Source organism: Pelodiscus sinensis, chromosome 9 (assembly GCF_049634645.1).
Source record: "Pelodiscus sinensis isolate JC-2024 chromosome 9, ASM4963464v1, whole genome shotgun sequence".
In the NCBI taxonomy this organism is placed as follows: domain Eukaryota; kingdom Metazoa; phylum Chordata; order Testudines; family Trionychidae; genus Pelodiscus; species Pelodiscus sinensis.
Window position 1 is genome coordinate 60,851,887 of NC_134719.1, and position 25,348 is coordinate 60,877,234.

At 55.7% G+C, this 25,348-nt stretch overlaps 1 protein-coding gene across 3 annotated transcripts in view; it reads left to right on the top strand.

Moving 5' to 3' along the window:
* Window positions 1–1,185: 1,185 nt before the first annotated feature.
* The window catches only part of ASTN1 (astrotactin 1), a 151,945-nt gene continuing 127,782 nt past the window's right edge, over window positions 1,186–25,348 (top strand). For 2 of the 3 annotated variants that reach the window (XM_075936891.1, XM_075936892.1), the window contains exon 1: window positions 1,187–1,539. In XM_075936891.1, the coding sequence (XP_075793006.1) occupies window positions 1,257–1,539 (283 nt within the window). In that variant the 5' untranslated portion in view covers window positions 1,187–1,256. Of the gene's footprint in view, window positions 1,540–25,348 lie in introns of all 3 variants that reach the window. The other variant, XM_075936893.1, reaches the window with a different exon arrangement.

Consider the following 25,348-nt stretch of genomic DNA (forward strand, 5'->3'; position numbering starts at 1 on the left):
GGGGGGAATGCAAGTGACCATTGCTCTGTGGCCCCCCTCTGGAGATTGAAGGGGGGGTCGTAGCTGTGCACTGCACGGTGCAATGGGGGGGATGCAAGCGACCATTGCTCTGTGGCCCCCCTCTGGAGATGGAAGGGGGTTCGGAGCTGGGCATTGCAATGGGGGGGATGCAAGCGACCGTTGCTCTGTGGCCCCCCCGAGACGGAAGGGGCTCGTAGCTGGGCGCTGCACGGTGCAATGGGGGGGGTGCAAGCGACCATTGCTCTGTGCCCCCCCCCCCGAGACGGAAGGGGCTCGTAGCTGGGCGCTGCACTGTGCAATGGGGGGGATGCAAGCGACCATTGCTCTGTGGCCCCCCCCCCGGAGACGGAAGGGGGTTCGGAGCTGGGCATTGCAATGGGGGGGATGCAAGTGACCATTGCTCTGTGCCCCCCCCCCGAGACGGAAGGGGGTTCGGAGCTGGGCATTGCAATGGGGGGGATGCAAGTGACCATTGCTCTGTGCCCCCCCCCCCCGAGACGGAAGGGGGTTCGGAGCTGGGCATTGCAATGGGGGGGATGCAAGCGACCATTGCTCTGTGGCCCCCCCCTCTGGAGACAGAAGGGGCTTGTAGCTGGGCGCTGCACCGTGCAATGGGGAGGGGGATGCAAGCGACCATTGCTCTGTGGCCCCCCAGGAGATGGAAGGGGGTCGGAGCTGGGCGCTGCACCGTGCAATGGGGGGGGGGGGGTGCAAGCGACCATTGCTCTGTGCCCCCCCCCCCCGGAGACAGAAGGGGCTCGTAGCTGGGCGCTGCACTGTGCAATGGGGGGGATGCAAGCGACCATTGCTCTGTGCCCCCCCCCCTGGAGACGGAAGGGGCTCGTAGCTGGGCGCTGCACGGTGCAATGGGGGGGTGCAAGCGACCATTGCTCTGTGCCCCCCCCCCCTGGAGACGGAAGGGGCTCGGAGCTGGGCGCTGCACGGTGCAATGGGGGGGATGCAAGCGACCATTGCTCTGTGCCCCCCCCCTGGAGACGGAAGGGGCTCATAGCTGGGCGCTGCACGGCGCCCCGGGGCGGGGAGGGATTGCAGCCCCCCCCCCCATGGCAATGCCGGGGGCTCGCGGCGCGGCAGGAGACGGGCGGCCCCGCCGCTGTGAAGCCCCGCGGCCCCCCCCGCGCGCCGCCCGCGAACAAAGGGAGCCGGCGGCGGCCGCGCTGCCCGCTCATCCCCGCCCCGCGCCGCGCCGGGAAGGGAGGGGCGGGCGGCTCAAGATGGCTTTAGCCCGGCTCTGCGCCCTGCTCGCCGCCGCCGGCTGCTGCGTCCCGGGCCCGGCGCGCGCGGAGGCGGCGGGGGAGCCGGCCCGGGAGCTCGAGTGCAAGCTCAAGAGCATCACGGTGTCGGCGCTGCCCTTCCTGCGGGAGAACGACCTGAGCATCATGCACAGCCCCTCGGCCGCCGAGCCCAAGCTGCTCTTCTCCGTGCGCAACGACTTCCCCGGCGAGCTGGCCGTGGTGGACGACCTGGAGAACACGGAGCTGCCCTACTTCGTGCTGGGTGAGCCACGGCCCCCCCGCCACTGGCCAGGGGCCACGGGCCCCCCCGCCGCCACTAGCCAGGGGCCACGCCCCCCCCCGCCGCCACTAGCCAGGGGCAACGGGCCCCCCCGCCGCCACTAGCCAGGGGCCACGCCCCCCCCCCGCCGCCACTAGCCAGGGGCCACGGGCCCCCCCCGCCGCCACTAGCCAGGGGCCACGGGCCCCCCCCCGCCGCCACTAGCCAGGGGCCACGGCCCCCCCCCCGCCGCCGCTGGCCAGGGGCCACGGCCCCCCCCCGCCGCCGCTGGCCAGGGGCCACGGCCCCCCCCCCCCCTGCTGCCGCTAGCCAGGGGCCACGGCCCCCCCCCCTGCCGCCGCTAGCCAGGGGCCACGGGCCCCCCCCCCGCCGCTAGCCAGGGGCCACGGGCCCCCCCCGCCACCACTAGCCAGGGGCCACGGCCCCCCCGCCACTGGCCAGGGGCCACGGGCCCCCCCCCCCGCCGCCACTAGCCAGGGGCAACGGCCTCCCCCCCCCGCCACTGGCCAGGGGCCACGGGCCCCGCCGCCGCTAGCCAGGGGCAACCGCCCCCCCCCCGCCGCCGCTAGCCAGGGGCAACCGCCCCCCCCCCCGCCACTAGCCAGGGGCAACAGGGCCCCCGCGTTCCCCCCCCGCTAGCCAGGGGCAACAGGGCCCCCGCGTTCCCCCCCCCCGCTAGCCAGGTGCAACAGGCCCCCCGCACCTCTCCCGTTAGCCAGGTGCAACAGGCCCCCTGCACACAGCACCCCCACATACCCCACTAGCCATGGGTAACAGGCCCCCACATCCCCGCTAGCCACGGGCAACAACCCCCCCTGCACACAGCAACCCGTGTCTTCCGATAGCCACGGGCAACAGGACCTCCCTCCGCACGCAGCATCCCCGCATCCCCCGATAGCCACAGACAGGGCCCCCCCTGCACACAGCACCCCCATATCCCCTGATAGCCATGGGCAATAAGCCCCCTCCTTACACGCAGCAGCCCCGCACCCCCAGATAGCCCTGGGCAGCAGGGCCCTCCGCACTCCTAGATAGCTATGGGCAACAGGCTCCCCCACACGCAGCAGCCCCCCTCCCCACAGCACCCCCGCACCTCCAGATGGCTGCTGTGTGCAGTGCCTGTGGCTGTGCCCCACAGAGAGCCACAGGAACAAGCCTCTTGCCTGCAGCAGCCATGCACCTGTCCAGCAGTCCGCCCACTTCCCCCCCCCCCCACCAGAAGGCCACATACACAGGCCTCCTCATGCCCCCCCCCCCCCCATAGCAGCAGGCACTACACACAGTAGCCATGCTTCCTGCACCCCCAGGTAGCAGCAGGCAGAGCTCCTGCTCCACACAGCAGCCAGGCCCCCCCCAGAAAGCCACATGCAGCTTCTCGTGCATACAGCAGCCATGCACCTGGCTGCACCCCCAGAGAGCCACGTGCACAGCACACAGGGGCCTTCAGGTGGCCCTGTGCCCTTCCCTTGAGGGATGCAGCAGCCATGAAGTGGGCCAGGAAGATTTGCCCCCACAGCCTCCTGCACAGCTCCCCCTGTACCCAGCAGCCATGTGTCCTGCAGCTCTACAAGCCAATCCCTTGCGGCATGCAAAGCAGCCAGGCACCCAGCCCTTACCCGGCACCCCAGGTGGCCACATCCATGTGACCTCTGACATGTATCATGTATATTCATCCAGTCAAAAGCTGCACCCTAACTGCTGTTCCTCCACACCACACCATGCCTACAACCTCCTGCACTCACATGTAGGCCAGTGTGCTGCCTGATTGACACTCCTCTTCCTCCAGGTAGCTGCATCCAGGTGAGGGCTGTTAGTTTCTCTTCTATATTCATCCAAGCGGCTTCATTGCTCTTGTAACATGGTGGAAAATATCCATGTGCATTTCCCTTCCCATTAAGGTGCTTGCCTCTGTGGTCTCTTCGCACCAGAACACTTGTGTATGCACGCGTGTGACCCTTGTGCAATACTCCCACAGCCCTTCCATCTCCGTGCTCTGGGTCTGTGCTTTACCAAGTATGAGCAGAATTCATCTGACTTTTTCCAGGGCCTAATGCTGTTGTGTTTACATCAGAATATAACCTGTGTATTTCTGTTGGCTCCATTGGGTTTCTTTATGATTTACGTTGGTGTGAGAGCTGAATGAGGCCCTGCTTTTGTACGTCATCTTTGTGCTGCTTGCTACTTACACGTGCCAGGCCGAATTTGCTTGTACACGTAATCCGCTTCATTCTTTCTGTGAAGCCCTGCCCCAGAATGCCTTACTCACATCCCCTCCTGCCTGCAAAACTCATCCACGTAGTAAAACTTATGGCATCAACGTTATTACCGGCACTAGACTCCAGACATGTACAGGCCCCTTGCATGCTGCCTGCAAAACTCACCCATCCCTCAAACCTTCAGCTTTATCGCCTGTTTCCACTTGCACCCTGCCTCCCGTGCGCAAAATACATCCCGCCCGCAAAACAGCGGCATCGTCTTTTTGACGCCCGTGTCCAAGCAGTCACTTGCCCGTGTCCAAGCCGCTTCCTTATGCCGAGTTCACCTGTCCAACGCTGCTTCAGCCTGGTCTGTATTGCCCCTTCCACAACCTTTCAGAAGAGGGGCATGTGGATGTACGTTTTTGCATGTGCTTTGCCTCTCCAGAGTTCTGTATCCTCTTTAATTGCCTCCCCCAGTTCAGGAAAAATACCGCCACGCACGTGGTGCATGCGGAATTAGTATATTGTTCCAGCTTGGTTGTGTTCCTCTCATTACAATTTCTTTCTCCCCACCCCGAAGAGAGCCATTTCTTGTTTGCAGAACTCAGCCATGCACCCAAGCCATGTAGGGCTGGCACAGGACATCCCTGCTGTAATCCATTCCTCACTAACGTCGTTAAGTCCTTCCATTCCCCGCTCTTAAGTTGTGCAAAACAAACAAACAATTTGCACAAATGGAAGTCAGCCGCAGGAAAAAAATTCCCCGCTTTAAGTTGTTTCGCTATAAGTCCAAGTTTTTTGGAACGTATCTTAGACTTATAGTGAGGCCGGCCTGTACATCCTGGGTGGGAAGGATTGGTGGGCACAAAAATACACTCCTGTAGATTCTGACGCTCCTGGGATGAATGTGGCCGGCAATCCGTACCCTGGAGGTTTGGGGAGATGCATGCTCTGTGTGCGCACCCCCCAGCACTCATTAGGGGAGTTCTTGCCCATCGGGGGCTGAAATGGAAGCACAGGGGTAAGTCCTTCTTTGTATGATGTTTCTGAATAGAGCGTTGGGCTGCCGCGGTGGCAAAGACGTGGTCCTGTGCAGGGGTGCCTGTGGAGCTCTGTAATGTGTGTGCGGGGGCTGGAAGAGGCTGGGTCTGTGAGAGGCACATGGTGAACACGCACAGTGTGTTGTGCTGGAAAGGGGGGACGCACAGCGCCTTAATGGAAGCCGGGGGCAGCTGGAGGCCCGGGTGGCCGCCATGCCCCTGTCTCGGCCCCCTAACGCCTTGTCTGTAGGCCGGCAGCTACCACGCAGCATCCTGTGCGCAGGGCCCAAGCACAGAAACCAGCGGCGCTGCGCCGGGTACCTCCGGCCCCTGCTGCAGAAAGGCCTGCTGGGGTTGCCATGGCAACTGGCAGCAGCAGCCACTGCCGGTGCTAGCTGCACAAGCAATTGCGTGGACAAGCAATTCAGCAGGCTTCAGTGGGGTTACCCCGGGAGTAATTGCTCTTTGTAGGTGTTAGCATCCTCCTCCTCCATCCTCCCGCATGCTGACGGATGGGTATTGGGCTCTGTGCACTGGGGTGTGGGGAGAAGGGGGTGACTCAAAATCAACTGTAGCCCTGCAGCTTGTTGAGTGCGCACACCGCGCCTCTCCGGGGGCGCTTGAACAAGTTGTCAGGCGCCAAACTAAGTCCTGTGTGGGGTAGAAACCACTCAGAGCCAGGGGCTGCGGCTGCCCCTCCTCCCCCAGTTTCAGCACCTGGGCGTCTTTGGGAAGTCCGGAGCCGGGCAAACTGATGTTGCCTTGGTGTTGGTTTAGTGTAGGCCCTCGGGGGTGTTCTTTGGGCCTCTGCTGAGCAAGGTACCGGCCTCGAAGACAGTCGCTGGCCTGGGGAACTCGCGGACTCCGGTCCTGACGCTCCTTTTCTAAAGGCGTTGGAATGGCCGTGGAGAGTGGCAAGTGGCCAGGAGAGCACAGAAACAGCAGAGAGAGGCGCGCGTGCTACAGGCAGGAGACCGAGGGGTCTCAGCTGCCACGGCTGGCCACTGGCCTCGCCAAGGCACGAGGGCAGAGGTTGGTTTTAAGGAGGGACTGATGAGGGGGAGGCTGGGTAGACTGTGGCCAGCGAGGCATTCATTTCCACGTGTGGAGTGAGGGGTGAAGAAAGAAAGCGTGTGTGTGTGTGTGTGTGTGTGTGTGTGTGTGTGTGTGTGTGTGGGGTGGAGGGGTTCTGTTGGGAAATCAGATGAGTGGGTGGTCGAGGCTGGTATTGGCAGAGTGATGGGGGGGCAGGTCAGCGTTGCCCCAGCTGGTGTGTGTTGGGTTGGAAGGTGAGAAGCTGGATCTAGATTTGGAAGTTAGTGTGGGCTCAAGGCTGGAGAGCCTTGAAGAGGGAGGCCAGAAGCTTTTTCTTGATGTGGCTTCTCTTTTCCGTGCGTGGCTGGAAGGAGGAGACCATCCCCTTGTAACTCCGGCCCACCTCCAGCTTGGCTTATCCAGGCAGGGGCTGCTTTGTAGGCCCTGCTCTGTGCTGGCTCTGTATTTTCTGCTGCGTTTGTACTAGGGATGTTAAATTGCATATAATCTGCTAATCGAGTAGTCGATGGAAATTCCATTGACTACTTGATTAGTCAATAAGGGGGAAACCGCAGAGCCGTAGTTAGGGAGGGGAGGAGAGGACTGGGAGTGAGCCGAAAATCAGCTGTCCTGGCTCGCTCTCTGTCCCTGCATCTGCGCCTCTGCTTTTGAAATATATTAAGAGCAAATAATTAAGGAATTGATCTGCAAACATCTAGAAGATAATAAGGTGATAAGTAACAGGCAGCATGGATTTGTCAAGAATAAACCATGTTAAACCAACCTGATAGCTTTTTTGATAGGATAATAAAACTTGTGGATAGGAGGAAGTGGTGGATACGGTATATCTTGACTTCAATAAAGCTTTTGATCTTTCTTGCTTGAGCTCCTCTTAAACAAATTAGGGATGTAAGTAACTAGTTGACTATCCGATAAGCATAACCTTATTGGATAATTGACTAGTGATGTACTAGTCTCTTTTCCCCTCCCCTTGCTGCCTCTATCAAAGAACAGCAGCAAGGTGGGGGAGCAGGAGCCAGTGCTAGGGGCTCCCTTAAAAACCTGTTCCCTCCAGCACCATTTCTGCGGGAGGCAGAGGAGGTAGAGGCACAGAGGGAAACGGTGCATGTAGGGACTTAAGCAGTCTGTTTGTGCTGGTTCTGCTGCGATTCTGCTTTTGAAATGTACAAGAGCCCCACTGGCTGAGGGCGCTGCAGGGAGTGTGGGGCCAGTCCCCCGACAGGACTCTTGCTACAGTTCAAAGGGGGAGGCACCCTTATAGGCTGATCGAATAGTCGATGGAATAATCGATGGAAATGTTAATGAATCTAAATTTAACATCCCTAAAATAAATTAGGGAAATGCAGCCTAGATGGAGCTACTATAAGGTGGGTGCATAACTAGTTGGATAACTATTCTCTGGGAATGGTTATCAATGGTTCACAGTTTTCCTGAAATTGCATAACAAATGGCATTTTGCAGGGATCAGTTTTGGGACTGGTGCTGTTCAATATTTTGGGCAACCATTTAGATAATGGCATAGAGGGCACACTTACAAAGTCTGTGGATAATACTGAGCTGGGAGGAGTTGCAAGTGCTTTGGAGGACGGTGCTAGAATTCAGCATGACCTAACTCGAGGAATCATCTGAAGAAATCAGGGTGAAATTCAATAAGGACAAATGCAAACTACACTTAGGAAGGAACAATCGGTTGCACACATACAAAATAAGAAATGACTGCCTAGGGAGGTGTATACTGGCGGCAATAGGGTCTAGGAATCATAGTGGACCACAAGCTAAATATGAGTCAACACAGTGTGACCCTGTTGAAAAAGAAGCAAACCTGATTCGGGGATGCATTAACAGGAGAGTTGTGAGACACACAAGAAGTCATTCTTCCGCTCTACTCTGCGCTGGTTGGGCCTCAGCTGGAGTATTGTGTCCAGTTCTGTGCACCACATTTCAAGGAAGATGTGGACCAATTGGAGAAGGCCCAGAGAAGAGCAAGAAAAATGATTGAAGATCTAGAAAACGTGACGTAGGAGGGTAGATTGAAAGAACTGGGTTTGTTTACTCTGGAAAAGAGAAGACTGAGAGGGGACATTACAGCTTTCAGGTACCTAAATGGTTGTTACAAGGAAGAGGGAGGAAAAATATTTTCCTTAACCTTGGAGGATAGAATAACAAGCAATGGGAATAAATGGTAGTCAAGGAGGTTTAGTTTGGACATTTGGAGATATTTTATAATCAGGGTGGTTAAACACTGGAATAAATTGCTCAGGGAGGTTGTGGAATCTCCATCACTAGAGATTTTTAAGAGCAGGTTAGACACACACCTGTCAGGGATGATCTAGACCAGCAGTTCTCAAACTTTTTGGGCTCTGGAGCCCTTTACATGCTTAAAAATGTATGCGGAGCCCCAGCGGTCCACTGATTGTATGTATGGTACCTATTGATGTTTCCAGTTTGTCAACCTCACGGAGCCCCTGGAGATGGGCTCCACGGAGCACAGTTTGAGAGAGACTGATCTAGAGGGTTCTAGGTCCTGCCATGAGTGGTAATCAGACTGATGGGATTTTAAGTTCAAGTATTTCGTGGTCCCTGGGGTTAGGAACACTTTGGAGGACAAAGGAGTCATGGACTTCTCCGAGCCCTGGTCTTGCACCAGTCATCAGAAAGGGGAAAGTATTAGCCTTTGGTCTGACCTGCACAGTAGTGCGAAGATAATCTTGTGAGCACTGGAGCAGGGCAGCGAAAGCTTATTGGATAGTCGACACACTCGTCGCTTCCCCCCTGCCTTGCTGCTTCTATCAGAAAGAGGCAGCAGGGATGGGGAAGAGGACAGGGTGCTGGGGGGAGCTGGCTTAAAAGCCGGTGCCCTTCAGCTCCAGCTCTGTGGGAGGGGGCGTGTTCTAACTTGGGAGCCAAATCTCATGAGGCTGGAGCTCTTGTACATTTCAAAGGCGGAATGCCATGCTGGTCCTTATTGACTAATCGAATAGTCGATGGAAATCCCAAGCAGCCTGGGGGAGGGGGAGCAGGCAGCTCCCTGACAGCGTCCTGGGGGCCCGCGTGTAGCTGTGAAGGTTAACCGATGATCCCGGGCTTGAGTCTCTCTTGTGTGTGGGTGGAAGATTGTTGGGAATAAGCAGAGTGAGAGGCAGAATTAGAGGCAGTGTGGCTGAGTGGATAGGAGAGTGTGTTAAGAACCAGTCATTCACCTCTCTGCCAGCTGTTCCAGATACCGGAAATGACATGCCCACGTTGCTGGGGAGAGGCATTTAGAAAATCATTTTTCTCTAGGAAGTAGGAATCTGCGGGGAACGTAAATTCTGCGCACAAACTTCGGGCTCTGTATAATCAGAATTAGGGTACGTCTATACTAGCCCCCTAGTTCGAACTAGGGAGGCTAATGAGGGCGACCAAAATTGCTAATAAAGCGCGGGATTTAAATATCCTGCGCTTGATTAGCATATTCCTGGCCGGTCGCCATTTTGGAAACTGACTAGCCCGAAGTAACTGCCTGTCTCCACGTGGCAGAGAAGCGGGATTCCGAGATAAACCCCTTCGTTTGAATGAACTGTTACTCCTCGTCGAATGAGGTTCGAACTAGGGGGCTAGTGTAGACGTACCCTTACAGTTTAGTTGGGAGCCCCAATGCACACATTTGAGAGACTTGCACTATATTTATATAGTTAGCAAATTCACAAACAAGTTACCCCATAAGGCAGCTAGAGAGGCTCAGCTCATACTCGATCATCCATATATTTACACCATTCCTTAAGTAAGTCGTCGGGTTGTTTTTACATCTTCTTGCCCCTCACCAGCATCACCATTACCAGTGGTTGTCATCCTGGCATTTTCCGAGGGCTGCATTTTTCTCTCTAAGCACACAGGCTGAGTGGGATATAATTTTTATAACGTGTTACACTGCCGCTAGGGATGTTAAACGCTTAACCGGTAAGTGTCCTGATAAGCATGCGGCTTATCAGTACTCTTACTGGTTAATGGCCCTTGCTGGTTAACAATGGCAGCAGCCAGCCACACTGGGTCGGATTAGCCCTGTCTGTGAAAGGGCCTATTGGTCAGATGGCAGGCTCTGAGTTAAAACATTGAATCGTTTTAACATCCCTAGAGGTCACTGTGCCTAACGCGGTCAGTAGGATTTTCAGCCCTTTTCCTTTAAATCTGCTTGCTGTGCTAATGTCTATATAAATCCACGGTACGCCCACATCTTGAATACTGTGTACAGATGTGGTCACCTCATCTCAAAAAAGATGTATTGGCTTTGGAAAAGGTTCAGAAAAGGGCAGCAAAAATGATGAGGGGTTTGGAACGGGTCCCATATGAAGAGAGATTAAAGAGACTGGGACTTTTCAGCTTAGAAAAGAAGAGGCTAAGGGGGGATATGATCGAAGTCTACAAAATCATGACGAGTGTGGAAAAAGTGAATAAGGAAAAGTTATTTACTTTTTCCCACAATATAAGAACTGGGGGTCAGCACATGAAATTAATAGGCAGCAGGTTTAAAACAAACAAAAGGAAGTTTTTCATCACTCAGTGCAGTGTCAACCTGTGGAACTCCTTGCCAGAGGATGTTGTGAAGTCTAGGAATTGAACAGGGTTCAAAAAAGAGCTAGATAGATTCATGGAGGTTAGGTCCATCAATGGCTATTAGCCAGGATGGGTAGGAATGGTGTCTCTTGCCTCTCTTTGTCTGGAAATGGATCATACGAGACGGATTTCTTCCTCTGTGGCATCTGGCAGTGGCCATTGTTGGCAGACAGGATACTGGGCTGAATGGACCTTGGTCTGACCCAGTATGGCTGTTCTTATTAATGCTGGGTGCGTTCTCTCACAGGTTATTAATCCTTTTGCCTCAAGCTTATTAGTATATATGTCAGTTAGCTACTGTGGCATTCTTGTGGTCGGACGTTGGCTGAGGTACCTAAATAAAAATCTCCCAAGCTGTTATAAACGAGCCTCTTGTGATTATCCACCAGCAGTGTAGTTGTTCCCGCATCTGCTTTTTTAATATCTTGTGCTCTTGGCACTCACCATTTTTGAGCTAAGGGCCCATTTTTAAAAGTGTATGGCCTGATACAAACTAGTAAATAGTTTGGGGGGCGGAGGCCCTGAGGTGGTTTTGGTGCAATTTGGGTCCTGCCCGTTGCTCATCCCACAGAGACAGCACCTGCCGCTCTTCTGCTGTGGGGCTGACTGCACTTGGCTCCCTACTGCGGTCATTCCACCCTCCGGGGCTGCAGTGCCGCTCAGGGACCTCTGTGACTGGACCAGGTGGGTGTGAGTGGAGCTGTGACCTGACTCATGGAGTTGCAGTGCTGCTCACTCAAATCTAGCCTCCTGTTGTCATGGCAGTGGGGCCCAAGCCGCATGGTGCTGGGGCCCCCGAGGGTCCCCCCGTCTTGCTGGACTGTGCTGTTCCAATTATCCACGGCACTGATGTGAACAGTCTTAGGAGGCAAGAACTGGAGACGACATTCTTGCTAAAGGCTCCTTTGGTGTGAACTCCCTGCCCACTTGGGATTGGTGACCTTCAGGGGACATTGCTATGCATCATCTGTTCTCGCAGGCTTAGAGCAGAGGCTGTAATGGGTCACATTGAAAGGTGAACTGCCAGGCAGGAGGGAGGTTACTAGGGGAGTTAGTTCTTCAGGGTTTGGTCTTGGCACCCATCTTCTTTAACATTCTCATTCATGACCTTGGGAGCATGCTAGTCAAATGTACAGGTGACACACAGTTGGGAGGGATTGCCAGTAGAAAGGACGACGATCTGGACAACCTTGAAAAGTGGAGTAGCAGAAATGGCATGGAATTTAAACGTGCAAGGTCATGCGCTTAGGAATTAACAATACGACTTTTTGCTGCAAGCTGGGGACATATTAGTTGGATGTGACAGAGGAGTAGAAAGTACTGGGTGTATTGGTTGCTCACCGGATGATTATGAGCTGCCAGTGTGATATGCCTAGGAAAAAGGCTAATATAAGCCTAGGATGCGTCAGGCGAGGTATTTCCAGTCAAGATAGGGAAGTGTTATTGCTGTTATACAAGGCTCTGGTATGACCTGGAGTTCTGTGAGCAAGTCTAGGTTCCCATGTTTAAGAAAGAAGACTTTAAACTGGGACAGGTGCAGAGAAGGACTCTTAGGGATGGAAAACCTGTCTTACAAGAGGAGACTCAACAAATGTTGCTGAACCAAGGCTAAGGGGGAGATAGGATTGTTTTCTATAAATACGTCCGAGGGATAAATACCAGGGAGGGAGAAGAATTAAATTCCCATGTTGACACAAGAACAAATGGACATAAACAGGCGATCAACAAGTTTAGGCTTGAAATTAGATGGTTTCTAATAGGGATGTAAATGAGTCATCGAGTATACAATTAACCAGTGAATCTAGGCTTATCAGTTAAGATTCTTGACTGCTCCCCCTCTCCCTCCACACCTTGCCTCCACTGTCTCAGAGGCAGCAATGGGGGGGGGGGCGGGGAGCATAACTGGCTCCGCAGTGCCCCCTCCCCCGCTACCTCTGTCAGAGGCAGCAGTGTGTGTGTGTGGGGGGGGGGGGGCAGGGGAGGCTGCTGTGGGGAGCTGGGACCAACCACCCATGGACAGGGGCTGCTGCTGGACCAGTCTCTGTCCGCGGCCAGCCCGGGCTGCTGCAGACAGAGGCTGCTTTGCAGCAGCCTCCCCTTCCCTCCCCCCCATGCACTGCTGCCTCTGATAGCCTATTGCAGAGGTGGGTGCGGTTCTGTGATGTGCAGGAGGTCTGACTACAGGATCACGAGGGTCTTTTCCAGTCTTGGTCTGTTTGGGCAGTGATCGAAGGGTAGAGGTTGAACCTATGTAGCCCAGCACCCTCAGGACCTGACCGGTGTTGACCAATATTGTTCTAGCAGCATTGCCAACACTTTCACTGCTGCTGGGCTCTTAGAAGACATCGAGGGGTAAATTAGAGCTAAATAGCATCACAGAGCACTGAGAGCCGGGACTGGTGGTTGTAAAGAAACTTGATGGGACTGTGGGAAACTTGGCTGCACCCAAGATAAGTGGACATCTGGCTAACTAACATCATGCCGGACCACGGATGTTGCTGGACTAGAAAGATTCAACCTGTAATACCATTATCATGAATGTTTGTGATCCCATGTATTCTGTTGTATGTTTGACAATGAACTTTGTTTTATCTGGGTTATATTGCTTTTTAGAGAATTTCATGTTGGCGAAAACTGGCAGATTGAAACCAGAGGGAAGTATGCTGTGAAGAGACTTCGTAGGGTTTGATTTTTTTTTTATTATTGGTGCAGGTTGGTAAATGTCGATTTCATCATCGTTACATAAGAAAAATATTTTCATCAATAAAAACCAGAACTTACAAATAGGCAAAGTAGGAAAAATGATGCTTGAGAGTTCAGTGTCAAAAGCCAGTGACTTAGACTTTTGAGTCAATCTCATTACAAATGCACTGGCAAATAAATAATAAAACCAGGTAGAATTTGGTGATTTAAGGATATTTACTTTGTATATTTTGTCTGTTTGCGCTTGAACAGTTTGTAAGGCTTTAACTTTTGACTGGCTCCCCCAATATTTTGTGCAACTAAGAAAATAAAATAGATACATATTGAGTAAATCTAAGAAAAGCTTAAAATAAACATTAATATCACCCATCAAAGTTATTAAAAATGAGTTTTGCTTAGCCTTGGTATGAACCAGCAGAGAGAGGTTGTGCATATATACACCTGTGTGCTCTGCAGTATTTTCCTGGAAATATGAATCCGTTCTTGTAGAATAATTCTGTATACGAGGTTGATCTTTGGAAGGAGCTGGTGGTTTTTTAGATGACAGTTGTTCTGCGTTTCTGTTAAACTTACTGTAATTGATTTGCTAGGGTCTAGGTGACAGCCAGAGGGGAGAGGGAGTGAGTGAGTGAGTGAGTGAGTGAGTGAGTGTGTGTGTGTGTGTGTGTGTGTGTGTGTGTGTGTGTGTGTGTGTGTGTGTGTGTGTGTCCGACCTACCTACCTACCTGGATTCACAGCCCTTGAGTTTAGCTGTGGAGCTTCAAGTTCAAACAAGCCCAAGAAGTGGAAAGTGAAGCACCTTTGAAACTGATGAGTTTGCAGCCAAAGACTGGGAAAGTCTTGGGTGTTTAACAGAGTAGAGTGGATGGGAAGAGACTGGAGACAGACTGTTATGGGGGAAGGAACGGGGAGGGCAACACAGCAGTATGAAACAGAGCCAGGGACTGTGCATGTGGTGAGGGGTTCCTACCCACCCAGGCTTATCAATAAAGTGAATACTGCAAGGGGAGGGAGTAGCCATTGCAGCTCTGGCATGGCACCAGAGATATTTAGCACCCAGCTCACTGCGTCACCGTGTGAGTTGATGGATGGTGTTAGAGGGGCAGACCATTAAGTGATACCTGAACAGCCTCCTGGACTCCCAGCCTGCGCTTGGTGCGGTGCGCCGAGCCGTTCTGCACAGCGGAGGGAGCTGGGTGGCTGGCTACTAGGGATGTGAACGGGTTCCGTCACCCTTTCCGGGTGATGCTTACTGAGTAATCGTTAACCAGTGCTCAGGAGCATCCCCCCTGCCATGGAAGGAGAGTTGCTTGAGTCCTGTCGGGGCCCCCACGCCCAGCGGGGGCTGCTTCAGCCGGACTGGAGCGGACCTCCACCTGGGATCCCGCTGAGTCAGTTAACTGGTTAAACCGAACGTTAAACTGATTAGACAGGATTTTACATCCCTAACCTGCTACGCCCTGCAGGACTTCAGAGGTCGCTTAACTACTGCGTGTGATGCTGCCCCACCTTCTTGTGTTCATCCCTGCACTGCACTAGGATTCCCGAGCTCTGAGGTCCTTTCCCAGCCACGTGCCAGACCCCTTGTTTGCCCTGGGGCAGGCACCCCGTCTCTGGGCCTTGGCTTGCCGTCTGTGAAATGGGGGGTGACTTTTTTTCCTTTCTTCCCTTCTTATCTGTGTAGTTGGGAAGGTTTGGGGGCCAGGCACCAAACCCGGCAGGAGTCTGAGCTCGGCTAGGACCTCAGAGCTGCGGTCAAAGAAGGAATAATAAGAATGGCCAATGGATGCTTGGGCGTGTGTGTTACCGTTCACTCAAAATCCGTTCTGCAGCCAGCGTTGTCATTTGTCATTCAGTCTTGTTGGCAGCTGACTCTTTTCCTAATTCATTTTGTGCGTCGTCCCCGCCCTCTGACTCTCTGTGCAATAAAAGACGCATTTAGAAGGTGATAGAAATGTAGCCGTGTTAGTCTGGGGTAGCTGAAGCAAAATGCAGGACAATGTAGCACTTTAAAGACTAACAAGATGGTTTATTAGATGATGAGCTTTCGTGGGCCAGACCCACTTCCTCAGATCAAATAGTGGAAGAAAGTAGTCACAACCATATATACCAAAGCATTTAGAAGGGTATATCACAGCAGCGGCTAGGTGTTCAAAGCTGCTCTGTTGGGCTCCTACGAGCTGTTACGGGGCCAGCCCTGGGCACCCACAATCTTGCGGGGAGAGCCAAATGGCAATGCAAGTATTATAGGCTCGTGTTCCAACAGCCGCAGCGGTACAAGCAGCCAGAGGGGCTGGCTGTGCTGAGCATGAGCCAGTCTGAGAGCCTAGGCATGTCTCTGGGTGGCTAGTCCCTTGCCCTGCAGCCACACTGCTGTTTTTATTGCTCAGTCGGAGCTAGTGCAGGTGTGCCTCCTCGAGATGGAAATAACCCCTCCAGCTCTGGGGCGGACGTAGCCCCTGCCCGGCAGGGCGGCTCTCACTGTGCATCTGCAGCATTTAGCATGATGGAACCCTGAGCGTGGCTGGTGAATTGAAATGTGATTGCAGCACGCAATGTATTATTTATAGATACTCTGTTCCTCCTTCCCTGGCGGTGGCCGGACCACAGGTAGAGATTTGAGTGGCACCCTAATTCGTGGTCCATTATGGCCAATTTCATGGCCATAGGATTTGAAAATTGGTAAATTTCACGTGTCCATCTGTTTAAGGCTGAATTTTCTCCGTGTGGTAACTGAGGGGTCCTGACCCCAAAGGAGATGGGGGATCACACACCTGCTGTGGAGGTAATGAGATTGCCTTTGGGGCTGTACTCTGAAAACGGCAACCACCGAGGTTCCAAAAGGTTCTAGTTCCCCCTCCCATCACCAGAGCTGGTTTTAGTGGAGGGGTAGGTCCTGCCCTTCCCCTACCCAGTTGGAGGTAAGATGCCCCCTTTGAGGGGGTGCTCCTAGGAACAAGGAGACGTCAGATTTCAGGAGATGTCCAAGGGTGCTCCTAGGAACAAAGAGACGTCAGTTTATTTCATGGTCCGTGATGCCTTTTTTCATGGCCATGAAATTGGTAGGGCCCTAGGCGTGAGCCTGCTCCAGCTTCGGCCAACAGAACTGCCTCTCTTGGCTCCGTCATGGAAGGTTGCCCGTTCAGATCGAGAGGTTGCAGGTTCAATACCCCTTGTGGTTAATCCAGCAGCCACTGGAGAGCCTGATCATTAGGTGTCCTGTAGCTGGGCAAGAAGTCTCCGTCCAAGGGGTTAACAGGGAAAGCCAACTCCAATCCCACCTGGAAACTGGAATCGAGGCATGGGAATGCTGATTCTGCCAGGAAGCGGTTTTCTGGCATGGCAGAGGGCTTTACCATGGAGCTGAATTCCCAGCTGGCCTCACCGGAAAGCTTAATGACGGAAGGAGTTTCCCAGCTGGGGTCCGCGCCATTTTCTTGTGGCTCACCAGCATCTCCATGGTTACAGGGCTGCGTGTTTGCCTCCGTCCCAGTTGTCAAGTCAGTCGGCGAGACCCCCGGGGAGGCTCCGTTGGGTGGAAGAGAGCAGCAGGGGCATTGGGGGCGCTCACACTCATTAGACGATGGTGCTTTATTGGGAGCTAGAAGATTGACCAGGCGTTACTCGGGTCCGTGTTTTATTTCATTTCAGTTGTTGCTCTGGGGTGGGGCTGGGGAGGAGTGTGCAGGCTGTGACAGGGGAGAGGGGACAACCCCGTCCCCCTCTCAGACGGCAGCGTGGAGCCAGGTGAGAAGCGCCTCTCTCTGGCTGCTGCAGCGGGCACGGCTGGGGGAAGGGTGCACTTTCCCCTGGCTACCTGACGAAGGGGAACAACCAGCCATGTTCCCGTATGAATTGGGGGTGAGGGGAGCTGCAAACCCCCCTGCCCTCCCTAAAGGGCACTTGAGGGGTGGGAGGCTTGAGACGGGGAGGAAGGGGTGTGCCCCCAGCCAGCTGCTTTCGCCTGCCTGGTGATTCTACTTTTCTTCTGCATGGTTTTGTGTGTCCCTGTATGAATTGGGGGTGGGGGGCTTCAGCCCTGCCACCCCGCACAGCCAGACCCTGAGCTTGCTGTAGGTTAGAAGAGGAAGCTGCCTCCCGAAGTTGGCGTGCCTGGCTCTTACCGTTTAGGAGGAGTTCTTGAACAGACAGATGGACAGGCAGGCTCGCTTGCTCGCTCACAGACAGACACTCTCTCTCAAATACATAGTGGACACCGAAGCAAGTGGCCTAGGGCTGGTGAGGTGTGGGTGGGTGCACTCCCCCAGCTGGGAACGGAGAGGGGCCAGAGCGGGAGCCGCAGGCTGTAGGGGAAGGGGGGCAGCGCTGGCCTGCAGAGCGTAGGGGGCGAGGGTGCCAGTGGGGAGCGTGAGGTGCTGGGAGCAGCAATGCAGGACGAGCGCAGGAGTGGGCAGCAGTGGTGTGGGGCAGGGGCTGTTCTGGTGAATGGAGGCAGTGCGAGACGGGGCAGAGGGGGGAAGGACGAGCAGTGGGGCTGGGACGTCGGCCGGGGCTGGCTAGAGGAGGGCGGGGTGGGGGAGGAGATGAGACTTCTGCGTCTGTCAGTGAGTCGGGGAACCTTTGCTAGCATCTAACCTGGCCGGTCAGCGACTCGTACCATCTTGCCAGTGTGCTTAGCTCCCTGGGCAGGCTGGGAGAGAAGGGGAAGGCAGCCATCTCTGCCACTCCCCCTCCCTCCAGCCCCAATATGCCTACAGCAGAATCAGTTTCAGGATCCTGGGCCATGTAATTAAATTAATTTTGCATGAAGTGCTGGAGGAGTCTCGTCTTCCACTCGTTTAAACTTCTCCCTTATTAATCCCTGTCATGCCTTCCCTGGCATCTGGTTGCCTTCTGGCCCGGTTTGAGTTCTAACCCAGGCTGTTGCAGCTGTAGGATTTTGGGAGGACCCCCGTTCTGGTGTTACCACAATTTATTTATTACTCTCCTTGTTCCCTGGCAGCAGACCCCAGCCCTCCTCTGCCAGGGCACGCAGGAGCCTGCTCTCTTCAATCCCTTGACCAAAATCCGTGGCCTCTGGATGTGGTTGGCCACAGTGGAAGTTGACTGTACGATTTCCAGCAGACTGGTCCTACAGCTCTCTGCATTACAACCTGATCGCTTTTACTGCGGGTAGCTCCATTGTTGTTTGGCTGCACATGTAAGCCAAGGGACTAGTGGCCGACAGTAGGGATGTTAAATAGCGGCGAGTAAGCTAATCGAGTAGTCGATGGAATTTCCATGGATACTCGATTAATTGATAAGGGGGTTCGCTGCGGCTGCTCTTACTCCATTTAAAAAGCAGAGGCGCAGCGTCTGGGTTCTGGCTCACGCCAGGTCCCCTGCTACACCTCTGCCTCCCTTGTGGAGACGGTGCTGGGGGGAAACAGCTTTTAAGCCGGCTCCTGCTTCCCTTACCTTGCTGTGTGTGTTTGTCTGCACAGAGCAGGCCTGATTGTCAGAGTGGGGTGCTTAGCGCTTCCTGGAACCAAGTGTGACAGCGCGTTGGGGTTTTCCCGTCTCCTGCACCCCCGTAGTGGCCCAAACAGACTCCACCAGCCAGTAGAATAGAGGGAGTTTATTGCTTCTCCAGGATACAGCACAGCACGGATGTAATCTGGTTACAGGGCAGGCCTAGGATGCCTCAGCCCCCTTGAGATGCAGAAGCCTGGGCCCCTAAATCCCAGCCTGTTGCCTAGGCTGCTTCCTCCATGCTCCCAGACAGAAGCTAACTCACTCACTTCCAGCCCTGCCCCCAGCCAGGGCTCCACTCCCCTTCTTCCCATTGTTCCGCTCCCTGGGAGATAACTGGTCAGACAGGTTCGAAGCCCCCTTGCATAATGACTCATCCCCTGCCCTGCTGGGCCGTGCTCCAGACAGCAGCCAGTGGAGGTCACTCCCAACCCACTGCCCAGCATAGCAACCAGCAAGGTACCCCCACTACATCACACCAAGGTCCATGTAAACCTGGGTGGGTTCTCCCTGGGCCTTGGGTTCTCCACCCCGATCTAAACTGTCTTATGCTGGGCAACCAGAAATTGAACCCCCTCCCCCCCGTCATTAGTCCCCTCTGAGTGGCTTAGGACCCATGTTTTTGGCTGGGGGATCTGGCATAGCTCTTCTTGTGACAGTAATGGACCGGGGCCTGTTTCATGCCATTTGTGGCACTTTCCCAGAGCTCTCAAATGTGTCTGGGGTCCAAGTTTTGATTTGGGCCCATCTCTCCTGGCAGCATCCTTGGCCCCAGCGATGCTGAGTTGTATGGCTGGGAGGGCGACGGTGAGGATGTATGGGTAGAGCATCTTGCACCTGGCCACCGCATCTGAACACTTGACATCTTCTGCCTGCTTGGAGACAGGTGTTGCTTTCTGTAGTGCTGTCGTGGTAGGAGTGGCGGACAGCACGCCTGGGCTGTGTTCTCTGCCACTGACGTTCTGCGTGGCCCTCAGCAAATCACTTAATCTTCAGTGCTTCAGCTCCCTGTCTCTAAAAAGGGCATTCTCCTTCCCTGCTGCCCCGGGACGCTGCAAGGCTGAATTCAGTTCGTGTTTGGAGAGGGATTTGGTGGCTGTTCTACGCCAGTGGGAAAGGTCGGAACTGGCAGCTTTGAAGACGAATGAGTTTGAATAGGTTGGGGTGTTTTTCGCCAGCGGTGGCCGAACTGCAGCATGTGTGTTCGTTCTCTGGGTCTGCCGGCTCTGGGCCCGTCCCCGCTGTCCCCCCGCATGTCACTGAACGTGGTGAGGATTGTAGTTGTCACTCCTGGCTCTGACTTTAACACTCTGTGAGGATAATCAACTTAATGATGGACTGGGAGGTTGCGGGCACTACTAACCTCGCCATCTCTGGCGCAGGGAGGCCGGCCAGGCGCCCGGAGAACCTAGGAGCCGTGTATGCCGAGATGGCACTTCCTGCCAAGCGCCCCCCATCCCAAGTGCACAGTGGTCAGTAAGACCAATGGGGAGAGCGGGAGTCTGGCTGACAGCTGTGTGCTCCATTCCGTCCTTGCCTCTTGATTCTGATCGGTCTGCTGGGGAGGGGACCAGCATTGGAAGCGCTCCAGCCATGCCCGGGGCAGAGGAGAGAGTAGCTATGTGGATGCTGCCGGTAATCGCGGGGTGTGTGTCTGTGTAATGCTGCCCTCTGCCCACCTGTGGGCACAGCACCATGGCCGGGCATTGCCCTGCATGGAAAGAAATCATTGAAGCGACAATAAACCGTTTCCCCCTAAGCCCAGACAGTCCAGCATGGAGCGCAGGGGTAGGAAAACAGAGTGTCTGCTGCTTGCCCGGGGCTTCAAACCACTCACCAGAGCCCGTTCGGAACGGGCCTACACCAGCCGCAGTTAATGACAACAACCTTGTTCCGTTTTGCCTCGCGGCGTGAAGCGCGTTAGCAGCCGCTTGCGCCTCGACTCCTCTCTGTTTTGCTGCCACTGACCCCTGATTTTAATGATCCCCGACTTTGACTGACTGCGCTAATGAACTGGGCTCCCTCGTTAGCTGCCTCGCCGAGCTCGCACGTCCCACCTGGGGGCCTCGCCCCTTTGAACCTGGCACCACGGAGTGGTGAAGCCAGGCTGGCAGCCCCGCGCTGAGCTGAGCACAGCTGACAGACACAACAGGGGCTGTCTGCAGAGCCGCAGTGTCAGTGTGGGAAGGTGACACGGCAGATTAACCTGGCCCCAGAACAGCCGTCCAAGTGACAGCGGGCAGGAAAGTCAATCCACATGCATTAGGCACGCACATGCACATGGAGATACAGTTTGGATCCCTGTGGGTGACCTTGCCAGAGGAAGCTACTGCTCAAGGTCTTGTCTACACTTGGATGTCACTCCTAGGGCCCATGTTAACTGCAGGGCAACTTTCTACTCTTATGGGGACTTGAACACCTCCCCTTTGATAGGCTTTCAGCGGAGAACTTTATCGCCTTTTGAGTGCGTTCCTGGGAGTGCTGCTGCCTTGGCTGGGGTCACTCCAGAGTAGCTGCGTTCAACCTTTACGTTAAGCAAGAGGGATTTCAGGATACCCAGGGACAGTTGAAATCCCAAATGCCCTGTGGTCAGTAAGACCCACAGGGAGATTGTGAGCCTGCATGGCAGCCCTGTGCTCCGTTCGGCTCTAGCAGTGCAATCCTGCTTTGCTCTTTATACTACGGTCGCACCTAGCGTCCCTCGCCGGGCTCCGGGTCCCGTTGTGTTTGGTGCTGTGCACGCAGCGCGAGAGGCCGTTTCTGCCCCCAAAGAGCTCACGGTTCGTTAAACCGGACTTAGGCAGCGTTCTTGCCCCTGCTGTACCGATGGGGACCTGACACACACAGGCCAAGATTTTCAGCTGGGCCTTGAGATTTTGGGATGTCCCAGGGCGAGAGTGCCTAAAGGGCTTAAGCCATCTCCGTGGTTAGCTGGCAAGCATTGCCCTTATTGGGTGATGGTTACTGGTTAACTGATGGCCGAGCTGGGCTGGAGCAGCTCCCTGCCTGTCCGTAGTGTGGCGTGGTGGGGCTGGCCCCGCTGGAGCAGCCTCCCCCCACCGGGGGCCCAGCATGGCTGGAGCAGTCCACCGCGGGCAGCTTCAGTCCGGGCAGAGCAGCGCCTACCTGGGGAGCCCCCCGCCTGCGCCATGGTTTAGCCCGTTAAACATAACCGTTAAAGGCACAATTTTGCATCCCCAGAAGGGACGTGATTTTCAGATGACAAGAGCCTCGGCCCCTCCAAGGCATCCCGAGTTGGGCACCTCGTAACTGAGCTGTGGGGGAATCTGCAAGGGAAGTGACTGGCCCCAGAAGCAGAGCCGGGACTCGAACCCAGCTCCCTGAGCACCAGCCTGGTGCGGAAAGAGCCGGCGCAGCCTTCCCTTCCTGCCTGGGCCTGAGCAATGAAGCAGAATATGGCCCGGCATAGACGGAGCAAGTGCAGCTGGGAAATACTCCTGAATCCGTGCTGTGCGGGCCGCGGTTGCTGAACGGAGAGCGCCAGAGGCTTGGGTGGCGGTGGCTGTGTTCTGGCTCCTGTCGCGTTAGTTTTCTCTCCTGCTGGGCAGGCGGACACTTGTTCTGGGCTGGAGGTTTGTTATTGGCTTCCTGGGTTGTTTTTCTGGGTGACGGGGTGAGTGTAGTGCCTGCAAAACGGGGGTGGGGGGGTTTCTATTGCTGGCTCCAACCTGGCAGCCTCCGGGCCAGGTACTGCTGGAGTCCCACAGGGCAGGACATAGCCAGCAAGCAGCCAGGTTTTCTTGCTGGGGTGTTGCAGGGGAAGGTGTTTCAGTTCGTCAGCCTGGGACAGCAGGCAAGCGGGGTGATGTGCACTTACAGCTGATGATATTCCCGACAGGCGCCCATCACCTAGCGGCTGGCAGCTTGCTGGGCACCTCCAAGAATGAAGCAGTAGTGGGGCACCTTGTTGAAGAGCTCTTGCCATTGCAGGCTCTCGTATATCGCTGCCTAGGTGTCAGCCTGACCGGCTGCATTCCCTGGGCTCTGAGCAAAGACCTCCCTTTGATTTCAGCGAGGGGCGCTGGCACGGAGGGGCTCCGTCCCGGGGCTCTGCGGTCTGGCCGCGGCGCGGGTATTCTTTCTAGCCTGCCCTTGTCACGCCTCGCTCTGCTCACGCACCCCGAGCGTTTGAAGAGCTCCGTGACGCGGGGAGGGAGGCCGGAAGGGGAATGCACCCTCCCTTTTCTCTCGCTCCGGCAGGATGATTCCTGGGGTCACCTGTCCTCACCCTGCATCTCTTGAGGCTGCCTGCTGTAGGGTGCCTCTGCCCCTGACCTGGGGAGGGAGAGGGCTTTTCACCCATGGAAGCGTGTGCTGTAATCTGTTAGCCTCTGGTGTCAGAGGACTCCTTGTTTTAGCCTAGCATGGTAGTGAACTAGTTAACATGCATTTTAAGGGGCCGTTCAAGTGAAGTGGCCCATTAGCACCTTTACAGTCATAGGACAAGGAGGGGCTTAGTGGGTTGCAGATTGTAGGCAGTCTCCCCATGTCTTAGGGGTGGGGAACATAATGCCTGGGGGCCAGATGCGGGCCCTGGCTTGCCTGGATCCAGCCCCAGAGGCTCAGGGCTTCCTCTCCGTGCCAGCATTGGAGAGCTGGTGTTGGTGCTCCAGCCCCACCCCCCCTACCCCGCCCAGATTGGGGGTCCTGGGAGGCAGAGGCCTCCCCCACTGGGCAGGGGATGCTGGTGCCAGTAGAAATGGGGATGTGTCCCGAGGTGGGCTGGCTTGTGGTTTGCCGTCTGTAGTCCCCTCCCCTCCTGCCGGTGGCTGCTTGGTCTGCCTGTCGGAGCCCGTTTTGTGCTGGTGCTGATTGTTCGCCTGCTCGTCTGGGTTTCTTCTTCTGAAATGCCGGGGAGGAGGCGGCTGCTTCTCGGTATCCGTGGTGGGTACCTCCCAGGCCCCCCCGAGCTGCGCCGGGACTTCACAGGATCAGCGCTCTCTGTCATGCCCGCACCAAGGCTGGAGTTGGCCCCCTGGGCAGCACCCGGTCCGGCGCATGGGTCCCTCTTCAGACCTCAGATGGGGCTTGGTGCAGAGACCTCAGGCTGGGGGGAATTTTCACCTCTGTGAAGAGGCACGTGGCCTGACTAGCAGCTGAGTCCTGCCTTTTGTGGCCCAGGCTTGCTGTGAGGCCAGAGGTGGATTCTGTGGGGGCAAGTGCTGGTTTTCCCAAGGGCCTCGTTGGGAAGCTGTGGGGGAGATCTCTGTCCCTCCCTCGCAGCTCCGGGTGGAGTGGCGCCCCTTACCCCACGGATTGCTCTCTGCATGCGGAGAGTCCCAGGAAGCCCTTGCTTCAATGACGTGGGGAGGACCTCTCCGGCTCCCCCGCCGTTGCCCGGTGAGCGGCTGCCTGGCTGGGCTGTCGCTCTGCAAGCTCGGTGGTCCCGCTCCTCGCTGCTAATCAGCCTGACAGGACGCCAGGGCGTTTGCGCTTTCCGGGTCTCCTTTCAGGCTGCATCGCGCGCCGCTGCTCCGGGAGGCAGCGAGACGTGACACACGTCGGCTCGGATCCGCGTCCCCTTTCCACTCTGCCTCTCCTGTCACCTCCTTCCACTCTGCAGCCGGCCAGGGGGAGAGGGGGCATGTTTCTTCATCCCAGGCCTCTCTTGCCTCTGCTCCATATTAAAAGGGCCGGTGAAGCACTCAGCCTGGCTCCAGAGGGCAGCCTGCCCTGCTCGCTCTGGCTGCCGCCTCCTGTCTCCACGGATTGTCCCTTCATGGTGCCCGGCTCCCCCCGTCACCCGCTCTCCTTGCCCTGTTCCTAGTCACGCAGGGAGGTGCAAGGGGTGTGAGCGGCGGACAGGGCCGGCTGCTCTGAGTGCGATCCCGTTACGATGCTAGGCACGTGGGCTGGACAACCAGCCCGTCTCACTGCTCGGGCCATGGCAGATGCTCTCTCTTCCTAGCCGGCAGGCGTGACCGGAGCTTGCGCAGGGTTATTTCCTTGAGCTACCCTAGACCAGTGTTCCCTGTAAGCTGAGCGCTTGGGCGGCTGCCCAGGAGAGATTCGGGTGCGGCCCTGCTGGTAGGCAGAGCGCTTACAACTGCCCACAGCTGGCAGCATGTGTTCCTGTGGGTGGTGCACATCTGCAAATGCCTTGGTGCATGTAACACAATTTTATTCCACGTATGAATGGAGAAAACTGGAGGGATCCCTGCCCTAGATGTTTTACACAGACTTTGCTAGATGGAAATGACTGTGCTAAGGGAGGACAATGACCACTCCAGCTGTTAGCATGTCACAAGGCCCCCTTCAGCACCAGTGCTCCTAGGGGACTCTCTGTATTCCTGTCTGCAGACTGGGAGCACAGCACCATCCTGGAAAGCTTGCCCCATGCCTCGCTCCACGCTTGGGCTGGGCCCTAGATGGTTTGTATAGCATGCCGAGATTGATCACAGGTAGGAAGGTACAGTGGGCAGCGGTAAAGCCACAGAGGCGATGGAAATTCCATTGGAAACTCTCCCCTTAACTAGGGATGTAAGAGACTTGTCAACTATCTGATAGGCAGAAGCTTATCGAATAATCGACTAGTGATGCGAGCAGTTGGTTCCCCCTCCCTCCCTTGCTGCCTCTATCAGAGAGGCAGCAAGGGTGGGGGGAGCCGGTTTAAGAGCCAGTTCCCCCCAGCACCATCTCCGTGGGGGCAGGGGAGGTAGAGGCATAGCAGAAACGGTGCGAGTGGGGACTGAAGCCGTCTCCACTTGC